The sequence below is a fragment of the Mastacembelus armatus genome, chromosome 7 (genome assembly GCF_900324485.2).
Source record: "Mastacembelus armatus chromosome 7, fMasArm1.2, whole genome shotgun sequence".
Classification (NCBI taxonomy): Eukaryota; Metazoa; Chordata; class Actinopteri; order Synbranchiformes; family Mastacembelidae; genus Mastacembelus; species Mastacembelus armatus.
In genome coordinates this window covers 16,717,217-16,741,831 of record NC_046639.1, presented here as the reverse complement: position 1 = coordinate 16,741,831, position 24,615 = coordinate 16,717,217, and the positions used below count along the sequence as shown (strand labels likewise).

Sequence of the window (24,615 nt, the reverse complement as noted above, 5' to 3'; positions counted from 1 at the left end):
TACTTGTCGTGAGGTGTTTTTACGGTTATCTTTAACTCTGTAATGTACACAACGTAGAAATACTTCAAAATAAAAGCCCTATCTGAGCATTTCTTATTTTTTCTGGTAGTATTGAAAGCAACACTACTTCTACTTTCTGTCCACTTCTCGTCTCGTTTTTTTTTTTTTTTTTGTTATCGCGAGATCGTCTGAATTGCTGCAAGCAGGGTGAAATCTCGGGAGCTGTCTCAGGACTGAGGAACAAGCGGTGCGAAGGTTTGAAAACGTGCACGCTGCAGGCGCTGAATCTGCATTGTTTCGCAAGAAGGCAGCAGCGTAACTTTAGGTTGTATAAAGTTATCAAACGACGACGGACATTTTTATTTAGCTTCTTGTTTTCTCGACTTTAGGGAAAGTTTACCTGGAGCAGAAAGTGCAGTCGGTGGTCGGCGGCAGCTGGTTCTGCAGGAATGTCGCAGAAAGACAGACCCAAGTTTTATCAACATGAGGTGAACAAGACGATATGGGAAGTCCCGGAGCGCTACCAGAACCTGTGCCCCGTCGGCTCTGGTGCCTACGGATCCGTGTGGTAAATCAGTTTATGTGTGAAGTTTGTGTGTGTGTGTGCGCAGTCCGGTAACCTCTCTGAACCTCCATTCATTTAGACGAGGCCTGCGCTGCAGATGCTAAAGTTAAGTTAGCTGGACCTGACTTACAGCCCCGACGAGTCTTTCAGCAGAAAAACCTGTTGCCTTGTTTTCCACCTCGTACTGGCTACTTGTAAGACCTGTACTTAGACTTTATAACTTCATATAAATATGTAAATATATATATATTCGTATATCCATACAGGCCACACTACAGGAAACTGCTCACTTTAAAAAACATCGACCTGCTGAGAAGGATGTGAATCTTTGTCTGATCTGTGGGCATGTTGCTGTCACCGAACTGATCCAAAATCAGTATTTCTAAGAACTGGTAGCAGCAGGTTCAGGATTTTTGAGAACCCCCACCCCCAAAAAACAGTTTTAATTTGCGTTTTCAGTGTAAAGTCCCACCAGCAGGCGAGTAAACTGAGATGAGGGTAATAGATGGTGTGACCAGAGCTGCAACAGATTTCATTGTTGAATAATCTAGCAATTATTTTTTCAGTAAATCAGTTATTTAGTCTATGAAACAGTTGTCACCCTCTTCTGACCAAAAGCCTGCCATCAATACATATTAACTGTTTTTTTTTTTTAAATTTCTTTGCTTGAAATTCATCAAAATATTTGCAGAATATTATTTTAATAAATTAATTATTGAGTAATTGTTGGTTTTAGATGTGTTTTGTTTCATTGTTGTTAAATGTCAAAAAAGTTTTTCACTGACAAGTAAACCTATTACTTTAAAAAAAAAAAAAAAAATGTAAAAATTGACAGATCATGTTCAAAATGGAAATACTTGTTATTGTGTGATTTGAGTAATACAGACAAGGACAGCTTTTCTTTTCAAAATGTCAATATAGTGCCTCAACCTTCATAACCACTCATCTTTTGGGGAGTGAATTTTTCCTGTAATGATTAACCAATAGGCAGCACAGAGTCATTTGCAGTGCAGATGAAATCATGCCTTGCTTTTTATTAGAGGACCTTCGTGATGAGGTGGCTTTCTTTAATGCTGCCTGGTTGTGGGTGGGTAATCTTTCATGGGATGGACCCTTTGCATGTATGTGGTGATTAAATAGGCTGTGCTGATACTATCTAGGACACAACATTGTCAGTGGGACACTTGACTTATAGAGCAGATGTTTGTTTTGCAAATGGAAGCGGGCAGCTGTGCTGTTGCTGGGCAGTGGGATAATCTGTTACTGGTTAGATTCATTGGCTGATAGTTTTTTTTTCTCCTCCTCCCACACAGTGCACTGGGTTGTATTTTATATCAGTGTTTATATGTTGTACTCTGCCCTGAGTTTACTGTAAGTCTGTCACTGTGTGTTTCAGACTGGATTTGCACAACCTTAATTGGTGTTGTACACTGTCAAGAATGCCCCCAACTGTATATTCATATAATAAGACCATTAGTTATCTTAATGGGTAAATTACTCACACGGGAGCGTTATCTTTATAAATAGAGTGGCAAATTGACTTTATACAATACATTTATCCAAAGCACTTTACATTTTGTCTTTTACACACACACACTCCTGCTTAACCATCTGCAGTAGTTTGGGCTTCTGTGTCTTTGACATGTAGACAGGAGTAGCCAGGGTTTGTACTGTCAACCTATTATAAATGGATGACCTGCTCCACCTACTGAACCACAATATTCATATTTAGTTATCAAAGTGGAAAAATGCTGAGCACCATCAAAGTCACCGTACGGCTTCGCAGAATTTGGCTCGTTACTTGTATCCCCAGCCGCGGTGACCCTCGGGCCTCCGATTATCGGCGGCAGTCACAGGTGGCTTCCCAGCGGTCGTGACTGTGGATTAGGTGAGCGTAGCTGGAGGAAGTGTCGAGTTTAGTTTAGAGAAAGTTAGTGTGCACAGTGCAAGGGAGACTGCAGGCTTGGCTGCTCCCATTCTGCTGAGATGACATTTTCTGCTGATGCCTGCCTTTTTCTCAGCCTTCAGCAGTTCACACTGCACCTACTTCAGTTTTCAGAGCAAATGCATTTCTTTTTTTTTTTTTTTTTCTCCTCTACATAAAAATCACACAGTGTTTTTCTAGTTCAGTGCTGAGTAATAGTCAAAGACTTGTTTGTGTGAGCACTGAATGTTGGCCCACTTTTTTATTATTATTATTTTTTTTTTAACAGTTCAGCATATGATGTGAAGGCTGGTTTGAAGGTCGCTGTGAAGAAGCTGTCTCGGCCATTTCAGTCCACCATCCACGCCAAAAGGACATACAGAGAGCTGCGGTTGCTTAAGCACATGAAACATGAAAATGTGAGTCGACTTGTTTCTCTTCTCCTATGCTGATTATTAGGCATACAAAGCTAAACAGTTCTTGTTTGATGTGTTAACTTGATAATGCGTTTTCTATTTTTGCAGGTGATTGGCCTTCTAGATGTCTTTAGCCCAGCTACTTCTCTGAAGGAGTTTACTGATGTGTAAGTTGGGTGTGTTCGTTCAAACTCAAAGCTGTTGCCTTTACCTTTAAGCTCCCTCTCTGTGACGCTCGGTTGTCACCTCAGCAACACTTGTGCATAATTTAACAATAGCAACTGCGGCCTTTAGTTTCTCAGCAGCAGACAGACCCAGCTGTGGCTGGGAAACACCTGGATCCCTGCCAGTGGGCTAAACACACTGGAACATTTCTTAGACTCTCAGCTCTGTTTGTTGCTTTTTCTCTCTCTCTCCTACTGCTAGAAGATTTATGTCACCACCAGCTTCCTTCCCTGTGTTTCCTGATTTCTGGCTATGTGCAACATGCAATAGCTGCTTTGCTGTTTGGCAAACAGGTAGTTATTGTTTGTTGATGTTGAAAATTGTTCGAAATGGGAAGTGGACAACTAGACGGTGACTCAGTCCTCACACAGCATACTGTTCTCTCTTCCTCTTCTCCCCACACTGATTAGTATCTAGATCGAGTTGTGAAGAATTCCACTTGATCCTTGACATAAGAATGTTTTTTTTCCTTTTATACTTTGTGCATTGCTTTATGGAAAATATTTCCCTACAGTTAAGGCATCCTAACTATTTTGGAGCAGTGAGCAGTGCACCACCCACTTCATATCTGAAGCCTTGGTCATGGACACTGGCGTCTAATACCTATCATACATGTCATGCATGGAGGGCTAGAGGCAGTACAGGGTCGCACATGCAGACAGCACTGGAGTCTGGACGCTGGAGGGAAAGAAAAAGGGAGAGAGACCTGCTGGATAGTCTGGAAACTGATACTCATTCTGTGAAGTTTACTTTTGCATAGAAGAATAAATGTGGAGTCGCAAGTTGTCAGAAGGAGATATGCGTCTCTTTATCTGAAAACTGAGTGGAATAGCGGAAAAAATCTCAGATATGCAGGTGCTGTTTATGCAGATTCTCCCTGCTCCGGAAATACACACCGAGTCACAAAGCTCCAGTAAGGCTCATCACAGCTCCCGTCATGCTCCTGTGTCTTTGGGACAGAGAAAACCAGAGATCCCTATTTATATCCTTTTTTTTTTTTTTTTTTTTTTTTTTTTTTTTTTTTTTCCAAGGCGGGTGAACTTTGCAGAGTGTCTGTGTCCCCGCATGTTCAAGCATAACTTATTTTAAGGCCCCACCCAGTGAGCTGTGTGAGAATAGACGAGCGTTCATGAAATAGCTCTTTGTTGAGCTGCGCGTCTCTGTGTGTTTTGGCTACGAAACTGCCACTGTAGCATCCTGCTCTTGCCTTCTTCTCTAAGTGCTGTTTGGGCATTTTAAACAGCTCTGGGATTAGTTTTGAATTATCCGCTGATACAGTTGCATTAAGCCCATTTGTTTGAGAGTATTGTTAAATGACATTCCATTTGCGAAGGGCTCGGCCTTTTTAGAGCCTATGAGGAGAAATGATAGAGAACTGAGGTTTCAGCTAAACCAGTTTAAGCTCACATGCACATATGGGGAAATTAGTTTCAGACCGCAAACAACTCTGGGGAAATTTGTTGGAATTGCAAATATGTTCGTTTATGTCCTTCTGGCCTTTTATGAAGCGAGAAAACACCTTGTCATGTTTTCGCCTGTTTAACCTGTGACAACTGTGTTTCCCGATTTGCAGGTATTTTGTGACTCACCTAATGGGGGCTGATCTCAACAACATAGTGAAATGTCAGAAACTCACAGATGAACATGTGCAATTCCTCATATACCAGATCCTCCGAGGGTTAAAGGTGAGGTAATCGGCGCTCTGCGTAGGAATGCATTACTTTTTTCCAGTGGTACATTATTAAATCTCTAAATTGATGTCACAATTTAACGCCCTTGTTCGTCTCTTTCCAGTATATCCACTCAGCAGACATCATTCATAGAGTAAGTGCCATGTTTAATTTTTGTTTGACAAATGGTTTGTTTTTGACCCCAACTGAGGAGGGGAGTGTGTTAGGGTTTATGACATCTTTTACTTGGCAGTCAGCCTTGTCCAAACACTGAAGGAAAGGGAAGTCATAAACAAGAACTTTGTTTTGCATCCCATCAATAATGTAAGGCTTTTGTTTTCAATATTAACAAAGATGGGGCAGATTTGTTTCTTTTATGAGACGTGGGAATATTTCTCCATAACCAGATTCTCTCCAAAATTATGCTCATGGTCAAAACTTAAATTACATAATTTATGGCCTTTCTTCCTTCAGGATTTAAAACCTAGTAACCTGGCTGTGAATGAAGACTGTGAGCTAAAGGTCAGTGAAATTTTGCTCCCAGTCACAACGTAATATGCAGACACGTCATCATTCTGCTAACAGCTCTGCGTTTCTGCATTGAAATTAGATTTTGGACTTTGGTTTGGCGCGGCACACCGATGATGAGATGACTGGGTATGTGGCCACCCGCTGGTATCGTGCACCGGAGATCGTGTTGAACTGGATGCATTACAATATGACTGGTAGATGACATTAAAAAGCTCCCTCTGTCCTTTTCAGTAACCTGCATATATGGAGTGAATCTTAATGATCGTGCCCTGCTTTTCTGTGTTTCAGTGGATATTTGGTCAGTGGGGTGTATAATGGCAGAGCTCCTCACTGGACGACCTCTGTTTCCTGGTGCTGACCGTATCCTTTTCATTTCAGTGTAGAACTCACATAGCGGACGAGATTCTGACACACACATTTGCATAAAAAACAGTTGGAAACCTTTTTGACACTGTTGTGGTACTACTGATTTACAATGTTTTTTTTTGTTTTTTTGTCAGCACAAACTGATATTCAGTGGTTCCTTTCTCTGTCATTTATAAACTCTGCTTTTTTCTTCCAAAATGCCAATGGCTGAGGCATCATATGTTAGTACTTGCTTCCACGCTTGCCTTGGGCATGACACATAGGCTCTGCTGTAATGTGTTCCATTGAAATGCTTCAGTTCTTCACCAGCAGTGTGCATCCTTGGCCCAGGTCCACTTTTTGTCTGCACTGCTGCCCATGTTTATATGGGCCTAACTGCGGTATCTGTACTTGGAACCGTGTTTATCTATCACTTTCTCATCATTCTTTATAGACCAGCAGCTGAGCTTGTATATACTTGAACATCCAGGCTGTTCCATCATTTCGTTGCCTGGTGTAAGCTGTCATAGAAAAATACTGGTTGCATTTCAAGTACTTCTGTGCTCTTTTCTGTGATGTCCTCTTTTGATGCAAGTTGTGTGAAATGTGAAAGTAGTGTAGTCAGGGTATTACACATTGTTTAAGTGATCAAAGTTTCAGATAGAAAGTCAGATTAGAAATTTTCCCACATCCAGTGTCTGGTATTCCTTTACTGAATGCTGGTAGACATTGACCAGTTGAAGCTAATCATGATGCTCGTTGGAACACCACGGCCTGAGCTCTTGATGAAATTATCTTCGGAATCAGTGAGTCCACAAAGTCCTGCAAGTTTTTTCTCTGACTGGTTTCTGCTCCACTGTGCAACAAACTGATGTAGCTGCTGCCTAATTAACTAGCATGGTCCTGCCCCTTAAACTTTGTAGGATTGGTACTTGCTTCTTCTCTCTTCAGCTGAGAGAATTGTGTTTGGGGTGCTTGGTGCATGTGATTGTAACAGTTGCCACGTGCAGCTTTGAGGCTCTTTGCTTCTCATTTTATTCAAGCATTAATAAAATGCGTTTACAAATTTAAACATGCACATGGTGTGTAATAGCTACTCTTCTTGTTAGTAATACAGTGTTTACTAACAGCATTTGTGTTGCAACTGGGTTAAAGATTCTTCTGTGATTTACTTGTGACACAGAACAAGGAGAGCAGGGCCTTTCCTTTTCTACAGGATACCAGAGGTTCATTATTTTTATATTTTTAGGTATTTCAGTTTTACAAAAAAAAGTCTTTGAAAATATGTAGTTATTAAATAGAATTTAAAACAATGTTAATAAAATGTTGCTTTGAAAAATAATATACACAGTGTAAACACTGTTTAAGTAAGCAAACCTCTGTTTTTGTTTTTTTCTTCCTCTAACCCAGATTTCAGTCACGGTGAGACATCTTGCTGCTGCTAGGCAACACATCAGGGATATCACATATTTGCTGTGTGCGTGCGTGCGTGCGTGCGTGCGTGTGCGCTGCTTGTGTTTAATGTAACCATGTGGTAGCAGGCAAACAGATCTGAAAAACTTGCCTGAAACCTCAGGTGCCTCAACAATAATTCTCCTCAAAACTTCAGTTTTTTTATGTTGCTATAATTTCTGCCATATTTGTTACGTAAAAGTGACTGCTACTTGTAACAGGAAGACCTTGTTTACCATAAACAGCACTGATCAGTGACGTGGTGCTACGTTACAAAACAGGCAGTACTGAACGTAGGTGACATGATTCTGCAAGTGGAAGCTGGTATTTGATTCGCTGTACGTATTTTCCCAGGCCAGAAACTACATCAGCTCTTTGCCACAGATGCCCAAGAGGAACTTTGCTGATGTGTTCATCGGTGCAAACCCACAAGGTAATACCAAAAGGAACAGGCTTTGCTCAACTTTGGCTGTATTGTGTTATGGTGCAAACCCTGCTAACAGCAACTTAAGTAATTTTTAAATTCCCCCTTTGTGAGGAATATTGGTTGAAAAGCTGACACTAGGGTGTTTAATGGAGCATGGACATTGTATGAAGTTCTGTACAGATCAGTTTTTTTAATTCTTTTTTTTTTTTTTAGCTGTGGACCTTCTGGAGAAAATGCTGGTTTTGGACACAGACAAGCGGATAACAGCAGCCGAGGCTCTGGCCCACCCCTATTTCGCTCTGTACCATGACCCAGATGATGAACCTGAGGCTGAGCCATATGACCAAAGCTTTGAAAGCCGTGAACTGAAGATTGAACAATGGAAACGTATGCCATCTTACTATAAAAATGTTTAAAAAAAAAAAAGAAATTCATTCCTTTCCCTGAAATCTTGTCAAAATATATAATACACGGTGTAATGGCAGTAGGGGAGCCCTGATATGATATTCTGATGTCATAATGTTTTCTTGTTTGTTGCAGGATTAACCTACACGGAGATGTGTAGTTTTGAACCTCCTATCTTTGACGAGGATGACATGGAGTAATGAACCGCATTACTCACAGTATCCACAGTATATGACTAATCACTGTGACTGAGATGCTGAAACACCTGGACCTATCGCTGTGCTATTTTGTTTTTAAATTTTCTATTCAGTAATTTAAGAATAAGCGCCTTTCTATCAATTGAAAAATGTGTAATATGTTATAATGGTAGAATAGTCTGTCACCGACCCTGGATGGCTGTCACTTAAAGCACAGGAAAGCAAAGGATTTCATATCAGCAACAGAAGTAATCTGATGTTTTTAGGTGACAAATTGAAAATGTTTCTGTTCTGTGTAGTTCACCAAACTTTGGTGCTCGGTAGGTGAATTTCACAGATTTTAATTAATATATTGATATCTTAGTTGCCCTATGAGACTCATCATAGTTTGGCTACACAGCAAAATCTGAGCCTGTGCCTTGAAAGGATTGTACTTTTCAACAAGTCACCTAAAGAGGAAAACATATTCATGGGCGTCTGCTCAAAATGTGTAAATATCTGTCATATTTTTTAAATCTCTGGCTTGTTGTGGTTTATGTTATGAAGCAATCACCTTTAGCATGTACATCGGTTAAAGACTGTGTGTGTGTGTGTGCGTGTGTGTGTGCGTGTGCGCGCGCATCTGTGCATCTGAGTGTGTTGTTGGTTTACAAAAATGTAATAGAAATAATGCTTAAATGCCCAAAAGAGGGATGTCAGATATATTTATACTTTGTGTGTGGGGGGGGGTGGTATTTATAAACAGTCAAAACAAATCCCTTAAACCATTTTCTGTCTGGTAGAATAACTACAATCTTACTTTCTTTGTTTAACAAAATAAAGACTTATTTTTAAGAAACTGTTTTGTTAATTGCCTCTACAGCGTGTTTTGTTTGCTAATTTCAAAACTAATCTTCATCAGCAGGGCCAGTCCCAAGTGATTTCCCATGAACATCGATGAATGAATAAATTTTTTTCCTAAGAGGACAGCGATTTGCACATTTATTTTGCATTTTTAAAATTCATTGCGTTCATGCATATTTTGACTTTCTCCCGAGAGCACCCTGTGATGATGGCAGGTGCTGTGTCTGTCTTGCCGAAGCAAAACGGTGATAAACGCAAAAACTAAGCTGAAACAAAAACAGATCGACTGGTCAGTCTCAAACATGAAAATAACATTTGATCTTGAAATGTGACTTTGATTGAAGAGATAAAGTTACTTTTTTCATATGGGAAGTCATTGTTACTGGTGTTCATGGATTTTAATTGCCATATTGTGACTTGTCAATGTTACCTACCAAGCTACAGATGCATGATGGTGACAAAATGTTTGTGTAGGGGCCCAGATATTAACTGCACTGCTATTGTGTTGAGACATGTTCTGAAAACGAAAATGCAAATTACAAAGAATAAAGGGACTGGTATGATAAATAACATATTCATTCCTTCTCCAAGTTGGGGCAAAGTAGTTAATGCCCAGGTGCCATAAAACTCCCAGGTTCACTGAATATAGATGTAGGTGTTGGTAAATCAAATAACTGCATTAAGAAATTTTAACCTAATATCAAAGCAAGTTCTGTCTTATAAAGAGGGCGTATGATTCAATTTCTAAAGAAAGCGCAGCCACAATAATGAGCCAACAGCAACTATTTGCCCCGAGGCCCTCTAATAGATCGATCCAGCCATGCAGGTCGTTGCTTGCAGTTACAGTGCAGTGGAAAGCCATAACAACTGTTTTGCAGCTCAGGTGGAGACATCACCAGGAAAGCGTCCCCCCCCCTCCGAGCAAAACCAGCCAATGCGCATGCGTGGGACGTTGGCTCGGTGGTGGTGTAGCTAACGGCTAAGCTACGAAGCCCAGCCGACATGGAGAGGAAAGGTAAACCTTCACACCAACGCTCCGCACATTGTGAGCGGCTTTAGCCCGCGTGTATGTCGATACTGCAATGGATGTTCCCTCGCAGGTGCAAATGTAAAGTTCAGCCGAGGAGCTTGCATTTATACGGTGGTTGAATTCAACGCGCCGTTCAGCTACGTTAGCTTTAGCTTCAATGGAACATGTCAGGATTAGCTAGCCACGTTTAGCTTTCTAGCTGTTTCCATTTTCTACACGGGCTGAGACACCGACAGCCTTCACCGGCTGCTGCTCCTCTATTAGTGTGTAAAATCACTCCATGCCACGCAAACGTTGCGTAAAGGACGGGTACCAAGGTGCAACTTAACCTTAGTTAATGGTTTCCAGTATCAAGCCGGTGCCTGACCGACAGATGCAGTTGTGATTTCGGTTACATGTAGTGGCAAACATGTTACAATAAGCTGGTTATTGACAAAGTAGCTGCATCTGAAGCAGCCAGACAATGGGGAAAATAATGTCACTGTTTCTTTGTCTGACAGTTCTGGCACTCCAGGCGAGGAAGAAGAGGGCGAAAGCCAAGAAGACCAACAAAAAGTGAGTTTTTTTTAAATTTTTTTATCCCTGTTCTTGTTGTACATGACATATATCTATGCTAGCATGCTTTTTGTAAGTCAGAGGCGGCTGTTGCAGGTTGATACGCTTACAGGATCTCGAAGATCCTCGACTGCATGAACAGTCTGCATACTGGTCTGTGCATGAACCAGGGATTTAAAAAAAAAAAAAAAAGTGAAAGCCTGACGTAGCGTTATCTCAAATCAGTGATGAGGCTGAGCGTATTGGGCTGGTTGTCATTTTTAATTAAGGGCTGCAGCATAATCCATAAACCTCTAAACAGTTTTTTTTTTTTTTTAAATGGACTATAAGTTCTGAGCGTTCATCTTGAATGTGCAGTATGCTGTGCTTGAAATAAACTGCTTTACAGCTATGTCCTACAATTGAACGTTGTTTTTGAATGATTGCATTAAGACAATGCAATATTTAGTGAGTTTAAAATAGACTGCTCAAGTGCTGATCTCCAATACTAATAGTTTTGGTGTAACAATCTAACAATCATGCCATCAGTGGCATGCTCCAATGTTGCGTAACAGCCTTGGCTATATTTAAAACGATAGAATGAACAAGCCCACATCAGCCCACCGAAGCATGGTGTCTCACTGAAAACAGCACTATTGCAGATAGTCACCTCTTGACAGTGTTATCTTCATAGCTGAAAGTAGCATGTCGTTTACGCTTACACATTATATGACAATGACAAACTAAATATAACATAATATAACTTACCACTCCATGCCATAGGCCCTTCCATAAAGAGTACCATATGCATAAAAGACTAGGCATCTTGAGGACCCAGTGTAATAGACTGTATGTACGTCTGAATCAGTTGTTGGTAAAAATATTACTTTACTGTTAGTGGTCTCATGTAAAAATGTGAATGTCACAGCAGTGATTTGCTTCTACGCTTAAAACAATGAGATCCAGCAAAAAATATGAAACATCCACTCCAAAATAAGAGCAGCTCTTTTGTTTTTATAAAACAGTGGCTAAGTGGAGTTATGTGTTTGGCTCCAGATGCTCCAAGTATATTCCCTTTGGTTCATTCCTGTCTTCCTTTTTTTTTTTGATAGTCAACAAGGGGCTGTGACTGAGTATAAGAACAGGGAAGATTAGGAATTAGAATGTATTCTGATCATTTGCTACAAATATTGATTGCAAAAAAAGAGTAAATGCAGCATTACAGTTTCATAGAAAATCAAAATTTGAAAACTAGTGTGTCCTTTAAAATCCAGTAATTAATTGCATCTGTTGGTTCTGTCATCGGTGCTCGAGCATGTAGTCTTCAAGTAGCCATGTCAGGGATAAATTTGCAGATTATCTGAAAACCAGCAGCCCATTTGTGAGACACTATATACCAGTTTAGGTATTTATTCGAATGTGAACTAAGCTCTTTTGGCTCCAGTAGTGATGAGCACTCCTAATCTCCTCTGTGGAGGAAGTAACATCAGGCTGTTTGGCTGTCAAGTTAATGTTAGCAAGTGAACGGTTGGCAAACACATATTTAAGGATGTTTCGCATATATATAAATAGACAAAGTGCTCACATGCCAATGTGATTTTTTTTTTTTTTTGTTACTTTACTGTAATTGATTGCATATATTATTTCATCAGGGATGTTCTGAGCTCTTTGAATTATTTTTTTACATAACATGTTACTGAAATGTTCTAATTTGCTTTGCTTGAAATGCCACAACTGCTGTGGATGAGTAAATTCATGAAATGTCAAATGAGAGTTAAACCTCAGTCAAAAGGTACATTCCGGTTATGAAGCAGCAGTATATTTCCTTAAACAGGGTATTATATATTCAAAATGTACACATGCTCTACTTTGCTGATGCTGGCTTTGATAAGCTTTATCTACAGTTAGTCTAAACACCAGCAAATAAAGACTGAAAAAAGTCAGCAACTGTTAGTTATAATTAGAATATTTAATGTGTGTTTCAGGATGAGCCCAGTCAGTTTTTGAGGTTCTGCTGTATTAAATACTAAGATTTAAGTGGATCTTTTTGTTTGTGGTATTCTTTTAAGCCTTGGGGCGTATTCTTGCTGGTGTTTTATCAATATCTTGTCTCTGGCCTTGTACTGCAATCTTTTTCTTAATGATGATTTATGCAGTTTTTTTTCCAGCTGCAGTTTTCTTTGCCCTCATCCTAGTTTCTTAATGAGTGTCTACCAATACCATTTATTGAAGCCCCAATTCTTCTATAGCCTATAGTCAGCATTAACAAAATGTAGAAGATCAGATGGTGCTTAATGTTTTTAAATCATAAGTTAGATTTGCATGCAGTGTTTGCTTACAGTCTGTGTGCAAGCTCTTATTTGTTTGTTCAGATGCAGATTAAAACCAATTATCTTGACTTGTTTTAAAATTCGTCTTGTTGTTTGTTTAACTATTCACATTCATTAATTTAAAATGAGTCGACTTTTGGAGGATTCTGAAAAGTAAAAGTAGTTAAAATTCAGTTGGTTCAACTGGGACGGACACTTTCTTTGCGTGACACCAAGGCTGAACCAAAACAATTAAAGGCAGTTACACCAAAGCTCACAACTTCTCAGGTGACGTGATAGAAATTAACAGCCTGTGTCAGGTTTAAAGGTCTGGTGTCTGGCCAGGATAGCTGCCCTGTGAGAATGCTCCATTGTTTTGTTTTTGGAACAGTTACCTGTAATGCGTTAAGCAGGATTGAGGTGTGGTTAAAGTCATTGGGTGGAGCCAAAGAAAATTCAGAATTCTTGAAAATATGCAGGAAATTTCTATAATCCCAAATATTTGTTAAATAGGAATGTATGTATGTAAATAAAGTTCTGTGAAGGTTAACACTCAAAGGACCTCACTACTCATGCAGGAAAGAGTATGTTATAAAGTTCGGTCCTAAGAAAGCCTGTGATGATTTGTGTGTTTGTCTATCAGGCAGCCAGCCAATCCCAGAACTCGCCAACAGCCTCAGCTAGAAGCCTCACCTCAGGAACCTGAGGAACCTGAGGAAATTCTTGGCTCTGATGATGAGGAGCAGGAAGACCCTAATGACTACTGCAAAGGCGAGTTATACGCAATTGTAATGCAGTTATGAATAGTTGAGCATTTTAGTACTGCTTAGTTTCCCCGGTAACTGCGTTTCACAGTTTAATGCCTAAATTTAACAACATCATCTGAGTTAGAGTATTTCCTCTTTTAGTTTGTAAACAATTATTACAGTGCTCATAAAAGCACTGATCTCTGTCTCCACTTTAGTTGTTGAACTATGCAAACAAAATGCATTTTCTTCTCTTCTAGGTGGCTACCACCATGTCAAAGTAGGAGACCTTTATAATGGAAAATACCATGTGATCCGGAAGCTGGGCTGGGGGCACTTCTCTACTGTGTGGCTTGCCTGGGACATCCAGTATGAGAAAAACTTTACTGCACATTCTCACAGCACTGTTTTGTTTTTGAGGCCTGAAGTTGGATAACAGATATATTCACAGCTTACTTTGACACTATTGTGGTAGGACCTTGTATGGTGCTTCCTGTGAGTGAACGTTACTTGCTCTGTGGTTGCAGGGTGAAGAGGTTTGTTGCAATGAAAGTGGTGAAGAGTGCAGAGCACTACACAGAGACTGCCGTGGATGAGATCAAACTCCTCAGATCTGTAAGTAACTGAATAAATGGAACACAGTAGGTTCTGTAGATGAAAATGGGCACAAATGCATACTGAAGACACCATTGCAGGCACAGCTGGAGATCATGATAACCTATAAGCACAACACAACAGGATCTGGTTCAGAGTGCAAGCCATAACAGACTGTGTAATGTGTTAGCCATTTGATTTCAACCAGTATTACATGGACACATATGTCAGTCCTGTATTTGTTGATTTCAATTGCATTGTTACTTTTTGTTGCTCCCAGGTAAGAAACTCAGACCCTGATGATCCCAACCGGCAGATGGTGGTCCAGCTGCTAGATGACTTTAAGATCTCTGGTGTCAATGGGACTCGTATCCTTCAGAGCTAAAATTACTAATACTTGCTGGTCGTCCATGACCATATTTGGTTAGTTTGTTTCCTTTGGAAAGACAAAACTAATTCTTATTAATTCTTAGGATAATGCTATGGGGATAGCTATAGCTGTAACTAAAACTCCCTTGCAGTGTGTGCATTCCTCTGGCCACATATCTGTGTAAGTATTGGTCCTCCACATGCAAAACAACTGCAAAAAACATATCCAGTAAATTGCTTCTTATCAGTGTTTTTTTGTTTTGTTTCTGTACTTATATTGCGTTGATTACTGTATTGTTATATCTTGACTGCTCATGTCCCAGATGTGTGCATGGTCTTTGAGGTGTTGGGGCATCACTTATTAAAGTGGATAATAAAGTCCAATTACCAAGGCCTGCCTCTGCCAGGTGTCAAGAGCATCATACGACAGGTAACCTGAGATTCACTGTATCACACCTTTTGTGTGCCGATGCCTCGTGATGAAGGTTCAGTCATAGTTTCCACTAGTTCACATGAGCCATGTAGCTTCCAGGCTGTGTGAGGGGTGGAACCAAATAGGGCAGAGCATGTTGTGATAGTTGAACTCATGAGCAGTGAGCAAGTCAGACCTGTCTATTAACATGACAATTGGATTAAAAAAAATATGAAGTGTTTACTTTTTTGGAATGATTAAAGGATTCACTCCTATTATTACATTTACATTGACTCTAGCATTATTCTTCACATTAGTATTAGGCTTAAATGATGTGGGGATAATTTCACATTATAAATCATTATCAAAAATAGGAAATTCATTTATTATTAATTCATTGTTTAATTTCATTATATTTTGCTCTGATTGACTGCATTTGTGTTCCCATGATGCACATGTGTATCAGCCATTCATGTATTGTACCTGTGTAGAAAACCAAGACACCTGAAGACAAGAAAACTGAAATACCCAAAATAGTTTATTTCACAAGCTCAAATGTTAAGTTTAATAGTTTAATAATCAGTTAACCATTTCCCATGCATTCATGTTTCAGGTACTGCAGGGTCTGGACTACCTGCACACAAAGTGTGAGATCATCCACACAGACATCAAGCCAGAGAATATCTTGTTGAGCGTTAATGAGCCTTATGTTCGTAAGCTTGCAGCAGAGGCCACAGAGTGGCAGAGAGCAGGGGCACCTCCTCCCTCTGGTTCAGCAAGTATGAAACCCACAAACACAGACACATTTATGTTTACGTTCATAAGAACATGTTGGTAACAGTTTGCACATCTGATATTCTCTTTTCAGTAAGCACAGCACCTGCTCCAAAACAGGTACAGCCCTTTAGTTTACTTTTTGCATAGGATATCAACCACCCACATTTTTATTCTAACGCACCCATGCAATCCAATACCAAATGTGCAGCTCTTAATGAAAGCCTGCTCTTATTTCCTGTGTTCATTACCAACAGACAGTAAAAATGTCCAAGAACAAGAAGAAGAAGTTAAAAAAGAAGCAGAAGCGTCAAGCAGAACTGTTGGAAAAGTGCATCATGGACCTGGAGGAAATGGAAAAGACCACAGAGACACGAGAGGAGGAAGATGAAGATGATGAGGACCCACAGTCTCCAAAGGGACGGGTGTGTGCTCCTCTCAGACAGGTGTCTTTTCAGGAGCTGGGAAACGAGGAAGGAGAGGGTAAGCAGCAAACACGACAGAAGTAAATCCCCAGTTTGAGTAATTTCAACAGAAGAATTGTCATCTTTCTTTTCTCTGTCAGAGAGCAGTGTGCATGCAGATGTCATGAGGGTAGGACCAGAGGGCCTGCCAGAGATGAGCTGTAATGGCCACGTAGATGTGGACCAGGAGCAGTCTCAGTGGAGTGATGAAGACCAACACAATGGCAATGCAGAGCACACAGAGAAATGCGGGGGCCAGGAGCAGCACCACAAGGAGTCCTCCATCTACCCTGTGTGCAACGGTGTGGACCCTGCAGATATCAAAGAGCTGGACACTGAGACTGAATGCAGGGGTGCTCACAGCAGTGGAGTCACAGAGAGATACCTTTCTGATGGGCTGGAGGATGGAGAGCTGGAGCAAAGCATTTTGCAGGAGGAGCAAGAAGATTTGCCAGACTGTCAGTATAGAGCCCAGGAAAGCCTGAGAAACGGTCAGTCAGACAAAATCAATACATCTACTAAATACAAAGGTTTTGTGGTAGCTGTCTGTCCTGGCTGGGCTGGTTTGGATTTTGATTAAAGGCTTAGCCATGTGAATGTGACTCATCTTTTATTCAATGTTGAGCTCATTCTTCTCTTTGCTCTCATGTAGGCAAGCTAAAAGCAGGATCCCTGCTAGTTAACCCCCTCGAGCCACTCAATGCAGACAAGATCAAGGTCAAGATTGCAGACTTGGGAAATGCCTGCTGGGTGGTGAGTTGTCTGCTAATGACCTGAGGGATTTCCTGATTAGGCATGAAGCCTTGTAGCTAGTGACACATCATGCCATCTAACTGCCAAAATAGAAAGATTTTTTTGCTCTTTGTGTTTATTGTGTATTGATTGAGGTTTTTTTTTTTTTTTTTTTTTCAGTTCTCTAGAGTTTGCACACATTTATAATTCGTGAATGTATTTCTCCCATTACAACAGGGAACAGTCTGTTGCATGAACAGTAAAGACTTGTTTTTGAGGCTTTTTTTTTTTTTCTAATCGCCTTCTTTCAGCATAAACACTTTACAGAAGACATCCAGACAAGGCAATACCGGTCCTTAGAGGTGCTTATTGGTGCTGGATACAGTACATCAGCTGATATATGGAGCACAGCCTGCATGGTGAGAAGTTTCACTTAAAAAATGTCTGCACTCTTTCAAAACCTAAAGAAAAAAAGTCCAGTCCAGTGCACCTTGAAAAGACCTGAATAGCTTTATGAAGTGGGTGTAACTGGGCATCTTGATACATTTCCTTTCCCGTGTTTGTAACGACTGTGTTGTCTCTTCAGGCCTTTGAGCTTGCCACAGGGGACTACTTGTTTGAACCACATTCTGGGGAAGATTATTCCAGGGATGAAGGTATTGCTGGGATGACTTCTTCCGGTCTAGTCTCTGTTTTATCCTGTTACAATTGCACAGCGTTAAATCTGAATGCTATATTTAGTTGTATTTAAAATATATGCTTCACTGGAAAGAGGTTTTTAGTATTGCTGGTCTTTAGCAGTTATTTCTTAAAAGCTTTGTAACATTTTTCTTTTAAATTGTCTCACTGGTAGTGTGTGATTGAGTTATTGAAAATATCCTCACATCTAAGAAGGATTTCACAATAAGCATGCCAAGTTATGATCTTCAAATTGTTTAGTTTGCATAAGAGATTGAAGTGCACTTTTGATTTTTGTGTTGACACTTAAATGAGACACTCCATTACAGTGATTTCAGATAGTCTCAAGTTATAAATGTAGGTGTAGAATAATGTGATGAATACCACCATTCCTGTGTTTATTTCCTCTGTAACACCTCAAACCACATTGTTGTTGCACTGGAGCTGGGGCCATCTCTTCATTTCCTTACTCATCTTTCTTCATCACTCACTTTTCACATTGTCTTGTTCTCCTCCTGATGCTTTCTTTGCTAAAATGTGCTGCTTAGCTGAATGTGCTGGAATTTAACCTTTACTTTATTGGCACACGTCTTGCAGCTGTGGATCTGCTTTTTCGCCTACAGCACATGAAAATACTTCTTTTTTTTTTTTCCCCCTCTTACTAACCACTTATCCTGTATCAGAACCTTGGTGTAACACTGTGTGGCTTTGAAGGCTGGATTTTATTTTAAGCCCAATTTTCATGGTTTGGTTTCATATGAAAGTGAATGGCCTACATGAGTTCAAATGTTTGTAATAGCTTCATGTGAAAAAAATAAGACTACCCATATCTGTGCTTTTTGTTGTACTAGGCTATCATCATCCATTGTTCCTAATACATTGTTCCATATGACTGTTTTCCATCTTTCTCCTGTCTGCTCTCCCATTTGCCATCTCCTCCTCTCCCAACTGTTTCCCTGTGACTTCCTATCTTCCCCCTTCCTCCCCTGATGTGCCTCATTTCCAGACCATCTTGCTCTAATGATTGAGTTGCTTGGTAAAATCCCTCGTCACTATGCTCTGAGCGGGAAATACTCACAGGAATACTTCACCAAGAGAGGTATGCCACCCCTCTGTCTGTGGCCTGCTCTGGAAGAAGTGGTGGATGGCAGGGTGACGGGTACATCTTTCTGTCAGCACATTCAGGTCTGCCAGTGTTACTGGTGTAATAATAAATACGGACCAGTGAATATCTGTTGCTTTAAACAGTGCCATCAGACAGCAATTAAAGTGTCAGTAGGTCTGACAAAGACAATATTTAGTGTAGGGAATATTTGTTTTATTGCACATATTCAGATTATTATTATTATTAATATTATTTATGTGGTTTTTAGAGTTACATGTTTAGAGTGTGATGAAAATCTCAAGGTTTCTGTTTGTGCCCATTAGTGATTCTGTAAAAATGAGGAAGATGAAGCTGTGATATAACAGGCTTGTAACAGATTTGTAAACCAATGAATTTTCATACATGGGAATAAAGTACATTTCATATCAGTAGTTTTAGCTTGATGTAAGCAATTGAAATATTTAGTTAGCATATAAAGACAACTATATACATATAAAATATTGTGCTAGACGTCTGATCACAGATCTCAAAGAAAATCCTTTTATCTTCCACCATAGTTGTGTGAATTTATCATTGGTGAAATTTAGTTTGTGTCCCCTCCAGTATCTAGTAGCAATGGCAAAACTGAAGTTATTGATTCTTGATGCACAGCTGGAAACAGAACCTTGCAGCTCCTGGTGGCCGTGTTTGACAACTGTTGGTCTGTTCACCCCGATCTCTGCAACACTTTGGCCCCTGAATGTGCTGTCAACCTGGCCCGTCTGCTCCTGAGCCATCCACCCACACACCCAGGGCGGGCCTGTGACTGGGACACTGTCTGATCAATCTCTTGTCTGTCTTCCGTCTCTTTTTGTAACCATCTGCTGTGCAGACCACATAGCTCTGATCATTGAGCTGCTGGGGAGTATCCCACGTAAGCTTATATTGTCCGGCAAATATTCCAAGGATTTTTTCACCAAGAAAGGTAAAAAATAAAAATAAAAATACAGTATTGGTGAGATGATTATGAGATTATTGACAGTTTGTGTTTTTGATCTGTCTTAAATTTATTCCACATTAAATTAGTTGAGTTTCTTTTGAAAACACATTTAACAGATAGTGATATATATCTAGATATTAATGTTTTCCTAGATGTAACTTCCTTGTACTGTGTTCACACTTTGTAGTTTGTGTTCTGTTGCTGCCTTGCTCTCTGATAACAGCACTCTGGTTGTCTGCAGGTGATTTGAAACACATCACCAAGCTGAAGCCATGGGGACTGCTGGAAGTGCTGATTGACAAATATGAGTGGCCACGTGAAGAAGCAGAGTGCTTTACTGACTTCCTGCTTCCCATGCTGGAGCTGATCCCTGAGAAGAGAGCCACAGCTGCAGAGTGCTTGCGCCACCCCTGGCTCGCCCTCTAGTGGAGACTCCCCCCAGCCTTTTCAGCTCCGTTCCCTCCCACCTTTCACCACAGACTGCAACAGATCACTTTCCAGTTTGGGCATATCAGATGAATATTTATTTCTGTTTTTGTTTCGTTGTTTTGGATTTCTTATGTTGTCGTTATTGAGCTGATGCTTTTATGTATGTTTGCTTTGTATTCATTGGTTCTTCTCTTGGTGTGATAACGTCAGGAATCCAGTGGATGAAATTACTTTGTGGTCATGTTGGCTCCAACTGTTGTTCTCCGTTCACACACCCAACCTGTCATTGTATTGCTAGTGACTCATCCTTGTTTGTTACACTCCTGCACTAAAACCCAAACAAATCAAGGATATGTAGCTTTTATCGGTCATTTTTGTTTCCTTAAAAAGGACCCTCAATCACTTTTTTCATGTACATTTTCATTAGTGCTGTGATCTTTTTACTTTTATCTTATTAATGTAAGGTATACATTCTGTATTTGTAAAGTAGGCTTAGAAAGTTGCACACTGGGCTGACATTTACACTGACTGCGGCAATGTTCAGTCTCTTTAGTTTTTTACAGAGATTTCCACTGATAAAGTAGGTCATATCATTTAGCACACAGAAATGCAGTTGTCACCGGGTATTAATTGCTGTTAGTTTCTAATAATTGAAATCTTTCATTCTCATGGGAGGCTGGTATTCTCATACACCTATTACAATTCAGGAATATAGTGTTATAAAGGTTCCACCAAGATAACATGTTAAGAAGCCCAATTTAAAGGACAAAAGTGAAAATAAACTGTATATATCTGTACCAAAGAGTTTGCCTTTATGTATATTACAGTTATGTACAGTTTTTAACAGATCTTATATCTTAGCTAAAATTATTTAGCTGGGTAGCTGTGTTTTAATAAAAGTGTATGGAAGATGTGTTCAAGCTCAGTTGTATGGCCAACTGTTCAATAATGTCTGAAGGATCATTACACATCTGCTGTTATGTAATGGTGTCCCAAATTGATCATATCAGAGTAGCCTATGTATCTGGTTAGGCCTAGGTAAAAACAAAATTTACATTTGTGTCTAATTCAAGACCGGACTATGTGTGAGCTGTCAATTTACGAAACTGTGCAACACACCATACAATAAAACAGATGTTCATACAATACTTTGTTGGACTTTGTTGAGCTTGTTTCTCTGGGTTTATTGGGAATTTGACATGAAGTACAGAATAAAAACTGTGGTAGGTTATTTTCTGTGAAGCAGTGAAGGACTACAAATTACACAATTTACTAAAAGTCTTATTCCACTATAACGAAATAAAAAGAGGTGAACACTTGAACGTCGCCCCTTCGATGCATCTTGTTTTAAGATGTTTGTCTGGATCCTTAAATGCCATCAAAGTCCTTCTATGCACAAGTCTGAACTCTTGTGTTCGTCAGGGGTTTTCTGTAAAACAGGAAAATCATTATCTAATGGACTTAAGTTTGCTCACTATAGTGAGAAAAGTAAATAGGTTCGCCTTTTCAGAGCTCAAAGTACACAGCATAATTCGAATGCATAGTGATGAGGCAAGTTCATGTATGTATAAAATACTGTCGAATAAACACCATCACTAATAAAAAGTGGATATGCCGTTACAAAAGTAATTGAGCTTAATGTGGGAGAAATATTAAAATGTTTACCTGAGCTGTATTAAAAGAGTAAATATAAAAAATCAATTGTAAAAAAAACAAAAAGTAATCCAGTTTAAAGTATTTAAAGTATTCTGGAAAAAGAAGTGACTGGACATTCAGAGCAGGGAAACCAAGCTCAAAGGCAGGGAGGAACTTCCCTGCTTTGTTTTGTATCCACAATCTTCATCAATGTGCATTAACCCTCACCTGCTCCCTCCATCTCGAAGTCTTCTGGCAACAATTTGTCCTGCCGGTTTCCAAGAGTGAAGGACAGGAATGCCAGGAGGAGAGCGTCCAGGATGCTGATGATGGCCAGGATGTAGGCCCAGCGCACTGTGCAGTTCCCCAGCGAGTATTTATCAGTCCTCTGGCCACACATCCTCTTCACCTCCGGAGAGTCCCAGCCGTCTGGGTAGATCATGCAGCCCATCACCATCAACACAGCTGCAGGGAAAGGAGGACATAGAAATGGTGGATTCTTGCAATAATCACCACTGTTCTGCTCTTACACCATCTGGTGAACATAAGCAATTATCAGGGAGTGTTATTTAAAGCTTTGAGTGCAGGATAGGAATGAATGTACCCCTATAAAGTGCCAAAGGTTTTATTTATTCATAGTGCAGCAGGGCAACGGTGCCTAGTGGTGCTGTTTGTATGATCTAATGTTAAGAAACGTTCTTAATTGTTAAATACTCTTCACATGGTAAAGTTTCCTTTGGGGTTTGCCAAAGCAAATTCAAGGTTAAAGTGAAGCCCAATAATATAACTATCAGTAATTAGCTTTCCTCAAGAACTGAGCTTTATTTTTCTTACTTTATTTATTTATTTTTTTTTATCCTACGACCTCTTAGATATTTAAATTTCTCTTATGACCCTTTGGTGGTGCCTGATCTTTATGTTGGGAATCAGCAACTACAACCAGCTGCATCACTAAAATGATGCTCACACATTATTGCGTCAGTATAAAAATCTACTGATGTCATACAAACATGAGTCACAGTGGACCTTTTACTGCAGAATGAGACCTCTGACTGTACTTATGCTGATTTATTAAGTTCTTTTACTTAACTTGGATTTTGGATATTGGCTATTTGTTGTAAGAAGCATTTTTTTCATTGTTGTAATACTGTATTTATTTAAGTAGATTATCTATATACGTCTTCCACCACTGGACAAATAGGTTTTTAACTATTGCTCCTATGGCCCTGGTATGTTTCAAGTTTAGACCAGTTAACAACAAAGCAACACCTGATCTTGTCACGCGCAACCGATCGGCCATCAGAGGTGTCAAAGTCTGGGCTGAAACTGGATCCCTTATTGGCTTCCACAGTGAAGAGCTACACATCCAGAACAAACACACATCACGCCTGAAACCAGAGAGGAGAGAAGTCGCTTCACGACAGGACGAGTTTTTCACCTCACACTCAGGATAAAGGACGACTCATTAAAGAAACACAGTGCTCACCCAGGTGGTGACGTGACATTTGGTAAAGATTTGTATGCACTGTAGTTTTATGACTAAGTGAAGAAGAATAAGTGGTAGAGTTGCTTGCCTGTGTAGTGCTTCTCCACAGATTGTGACCCTAGCCCTAAATTCTAAACTGTGTTTTTACTTAATGCTGCCTTCAGGGCAGGAATAATCAACCTGACCACATTGGCCTACACTTGCCTCATAATAAATAATCAACATTATAATGATTTCTCTCTCAACTCCTTTTTTTTAGTTTTAATATTGGCACTGAATTACAAAATCAAGTGACCTCTATTAACCTATACACTAAATGATGCAAAATGATGATGTCTTAGTGGCACACTAACCTTTTAGCAGTACTTTGATGTAGCTGTTATCTAGTATCTGCATATATATATATATATATATATGTGTATACACTATATACTATATATCTAGTATATATATATATGTGCACACACACACACACACATATATATATGTGTTAATATGTGTGTTATAGTTGGTGTGTGTGCACTGTTCAGATTAGGATTGTACATTATATATATATATATATATATATATGTTATTTTTGTGTACAATCCTAATCTGAACAGTGCACAAAAGTACACTAGTAGGATGATGATGTCCACACTCTTCCTCACCTGAGGCCAGCTGCATCCACGCACAGATCTTATAGACGTTCCCGGCGTTGCAGAAGAAGAACAGGCTGAAACAGACCATGGTGCCGACAATGAGCAGCATGGAGCACCCAACGAAGAACATGGCAGTCCTGAAGGCCGGTGAAGGGATGGAGGCGAAGTCCAGCGCGCTGCCCTTACAGGTGAGCTCCGAGGTCAGCGCGTTGCCGATGCAGTAGTAGAAGAGGCCGAAGTACCCGGCCTGCGGGGTGTTGACGCTGTCCCCGATCCAGTAGGGCTGGATGAAGACCACCACCGTGATGATGGCGAAGCAGATGGTGAACACGGCCCACAGGACGCCGATGGCTCGGGAGTTTCTCACATAGTTGGTGTGGTAGATTTTGGCTGCCTCCTGTGCTGAAAGCAGATCCATGTTTGTAAAAAGGAAACAAACAAACAAACAAACAAAAAAAGGTTCAACCTGTTATTGTATTACTGTCCCGAGTCTGTCAACAACCCACACCTGATTGCTCCCTTTGGCTCACATGGCTCAGGATTCAGCACCCTGGACAGCACCTCGCTTCTGACGTCACCCATCGACAGGTGCCCGAGAATGACGTCACAAACTGGAAACTTAATTTAAGACTAATTTAATTTATTTACTACATGTTAATGAGCAGCTGTTTTTTTTGTTGTTGTTTTTTTTCATTCAA

General features: G+C 40.0%; 3 protein-coding genes across 5 annotated transcripts; 2 read left to right on the top strand and 1 right to left on the bottom strand.

The window, feature by feature from the left end:
• The first annotated feature begins 186 nt into the window (after window positions 1-186).
• On the top strand, window positions 187-8,995 carry mapk14a (mitogen-activated protein kinase 14a). Its single transcript, XM_026331382.1, has 13 exons — window positions 187-255; window positions 390-568; window positions 2,779-2,908; window positions 3,014-3,072; window positions 4,704-4,815; window positions 4,925-4,954; window positions 5,275-5,322; window positions 5,411-5,525; window positions 5,620-5,691; window positions 6,403-6,482; window positions 7,483-7,561; window positions 7,769-7,942; window positions 8,096-8,995. Exons 2-13 carry the CDS (start codon window positions 450-452, stop codon window positions 8,158-8,160), a joined length of 1,083 nt encoding a protein of 360 aa, XP_026187167.1. The 5' UTR covers window positions 187-255; window positions 390-449; the 3' UTR covers window positions 8,161-8,995.
• A 928-nt stretch (window positions 8,996-9,923) lies between these two features.
• Window positions 9,924-21,304, top strand: srpk1a (SRSF protein kinase 1a). Of its 3 annotated transcripts, none has more exons than XR_003297206.1 (16): window positions 9,924-10,015; window positions 10,531-10,585; window positions 13,517-13,644; window positions 13,880-13,988; window positions 14,147-14,234; window positions 14,494-14,581; window positions 14,906-15,012; window positions 15,608-15,773; window positions 15,863-15,888; window positions 16,026-16,251; window positions 16,334-16,723; window positions 16,885-16,985; window positions 17,276-17,383; window positions 17,551-17,620; window positions 19,399-19,711; window positions 19,968-20,022. XR_003297206.1 is itself a non-coding variant. In XM_026331381.1 (16 exons), exons 1-16 carry the CDS (start codon window positions 10,003-10,005, stop codon window positions 20,150-20,152), a joined length of 1,953 nt encoding a protein of 650 aa, XP_026187166.1. In that variant the 5' UTR covers window positions 9,924-10,002; the 3' UTR covers window positions 20,153-21,304. The 3 variants fall into 3 exon arrangements, 2 of the variants coding, with proteins under 2 accessions (XP_026187166.1, XP_026187165.1); XM_026331381.1 differs by having other exon boundaries at window positions 19,619-19,711; window positions 19,968-21,304; XM_026331380.1 differs by lacking the exon at window positions 19,399-19,711 and adding an exon at window positions 18,649-18,741 and having other exon boundaries at window positions 19,968-21,304.
• Window positions 21,305-22,007: 703 nt separating this feature from the next.
• On the bottom strand, window positions 22,008-24,335 carry lhfpl5b (LHFPL tetraspan subfamily member 5b). The gene is made up of 2 exons (XM_026333053.1): window positions 23,927-24,335; window positions 22,008-22,255 (listed from the first exon to the last, which is right to left on the bottom strand). The coding sequence occupies exons 1-2, from the start codon at window positions 24,333-24,335 to the stop codon at window positions 22,008-22,010; spliced, it is 657 nt and encodes a 218-aa protein (XP_026188838.1).
• Window positions 24,336-24,615: the final 280 nt, after the last annotated feature.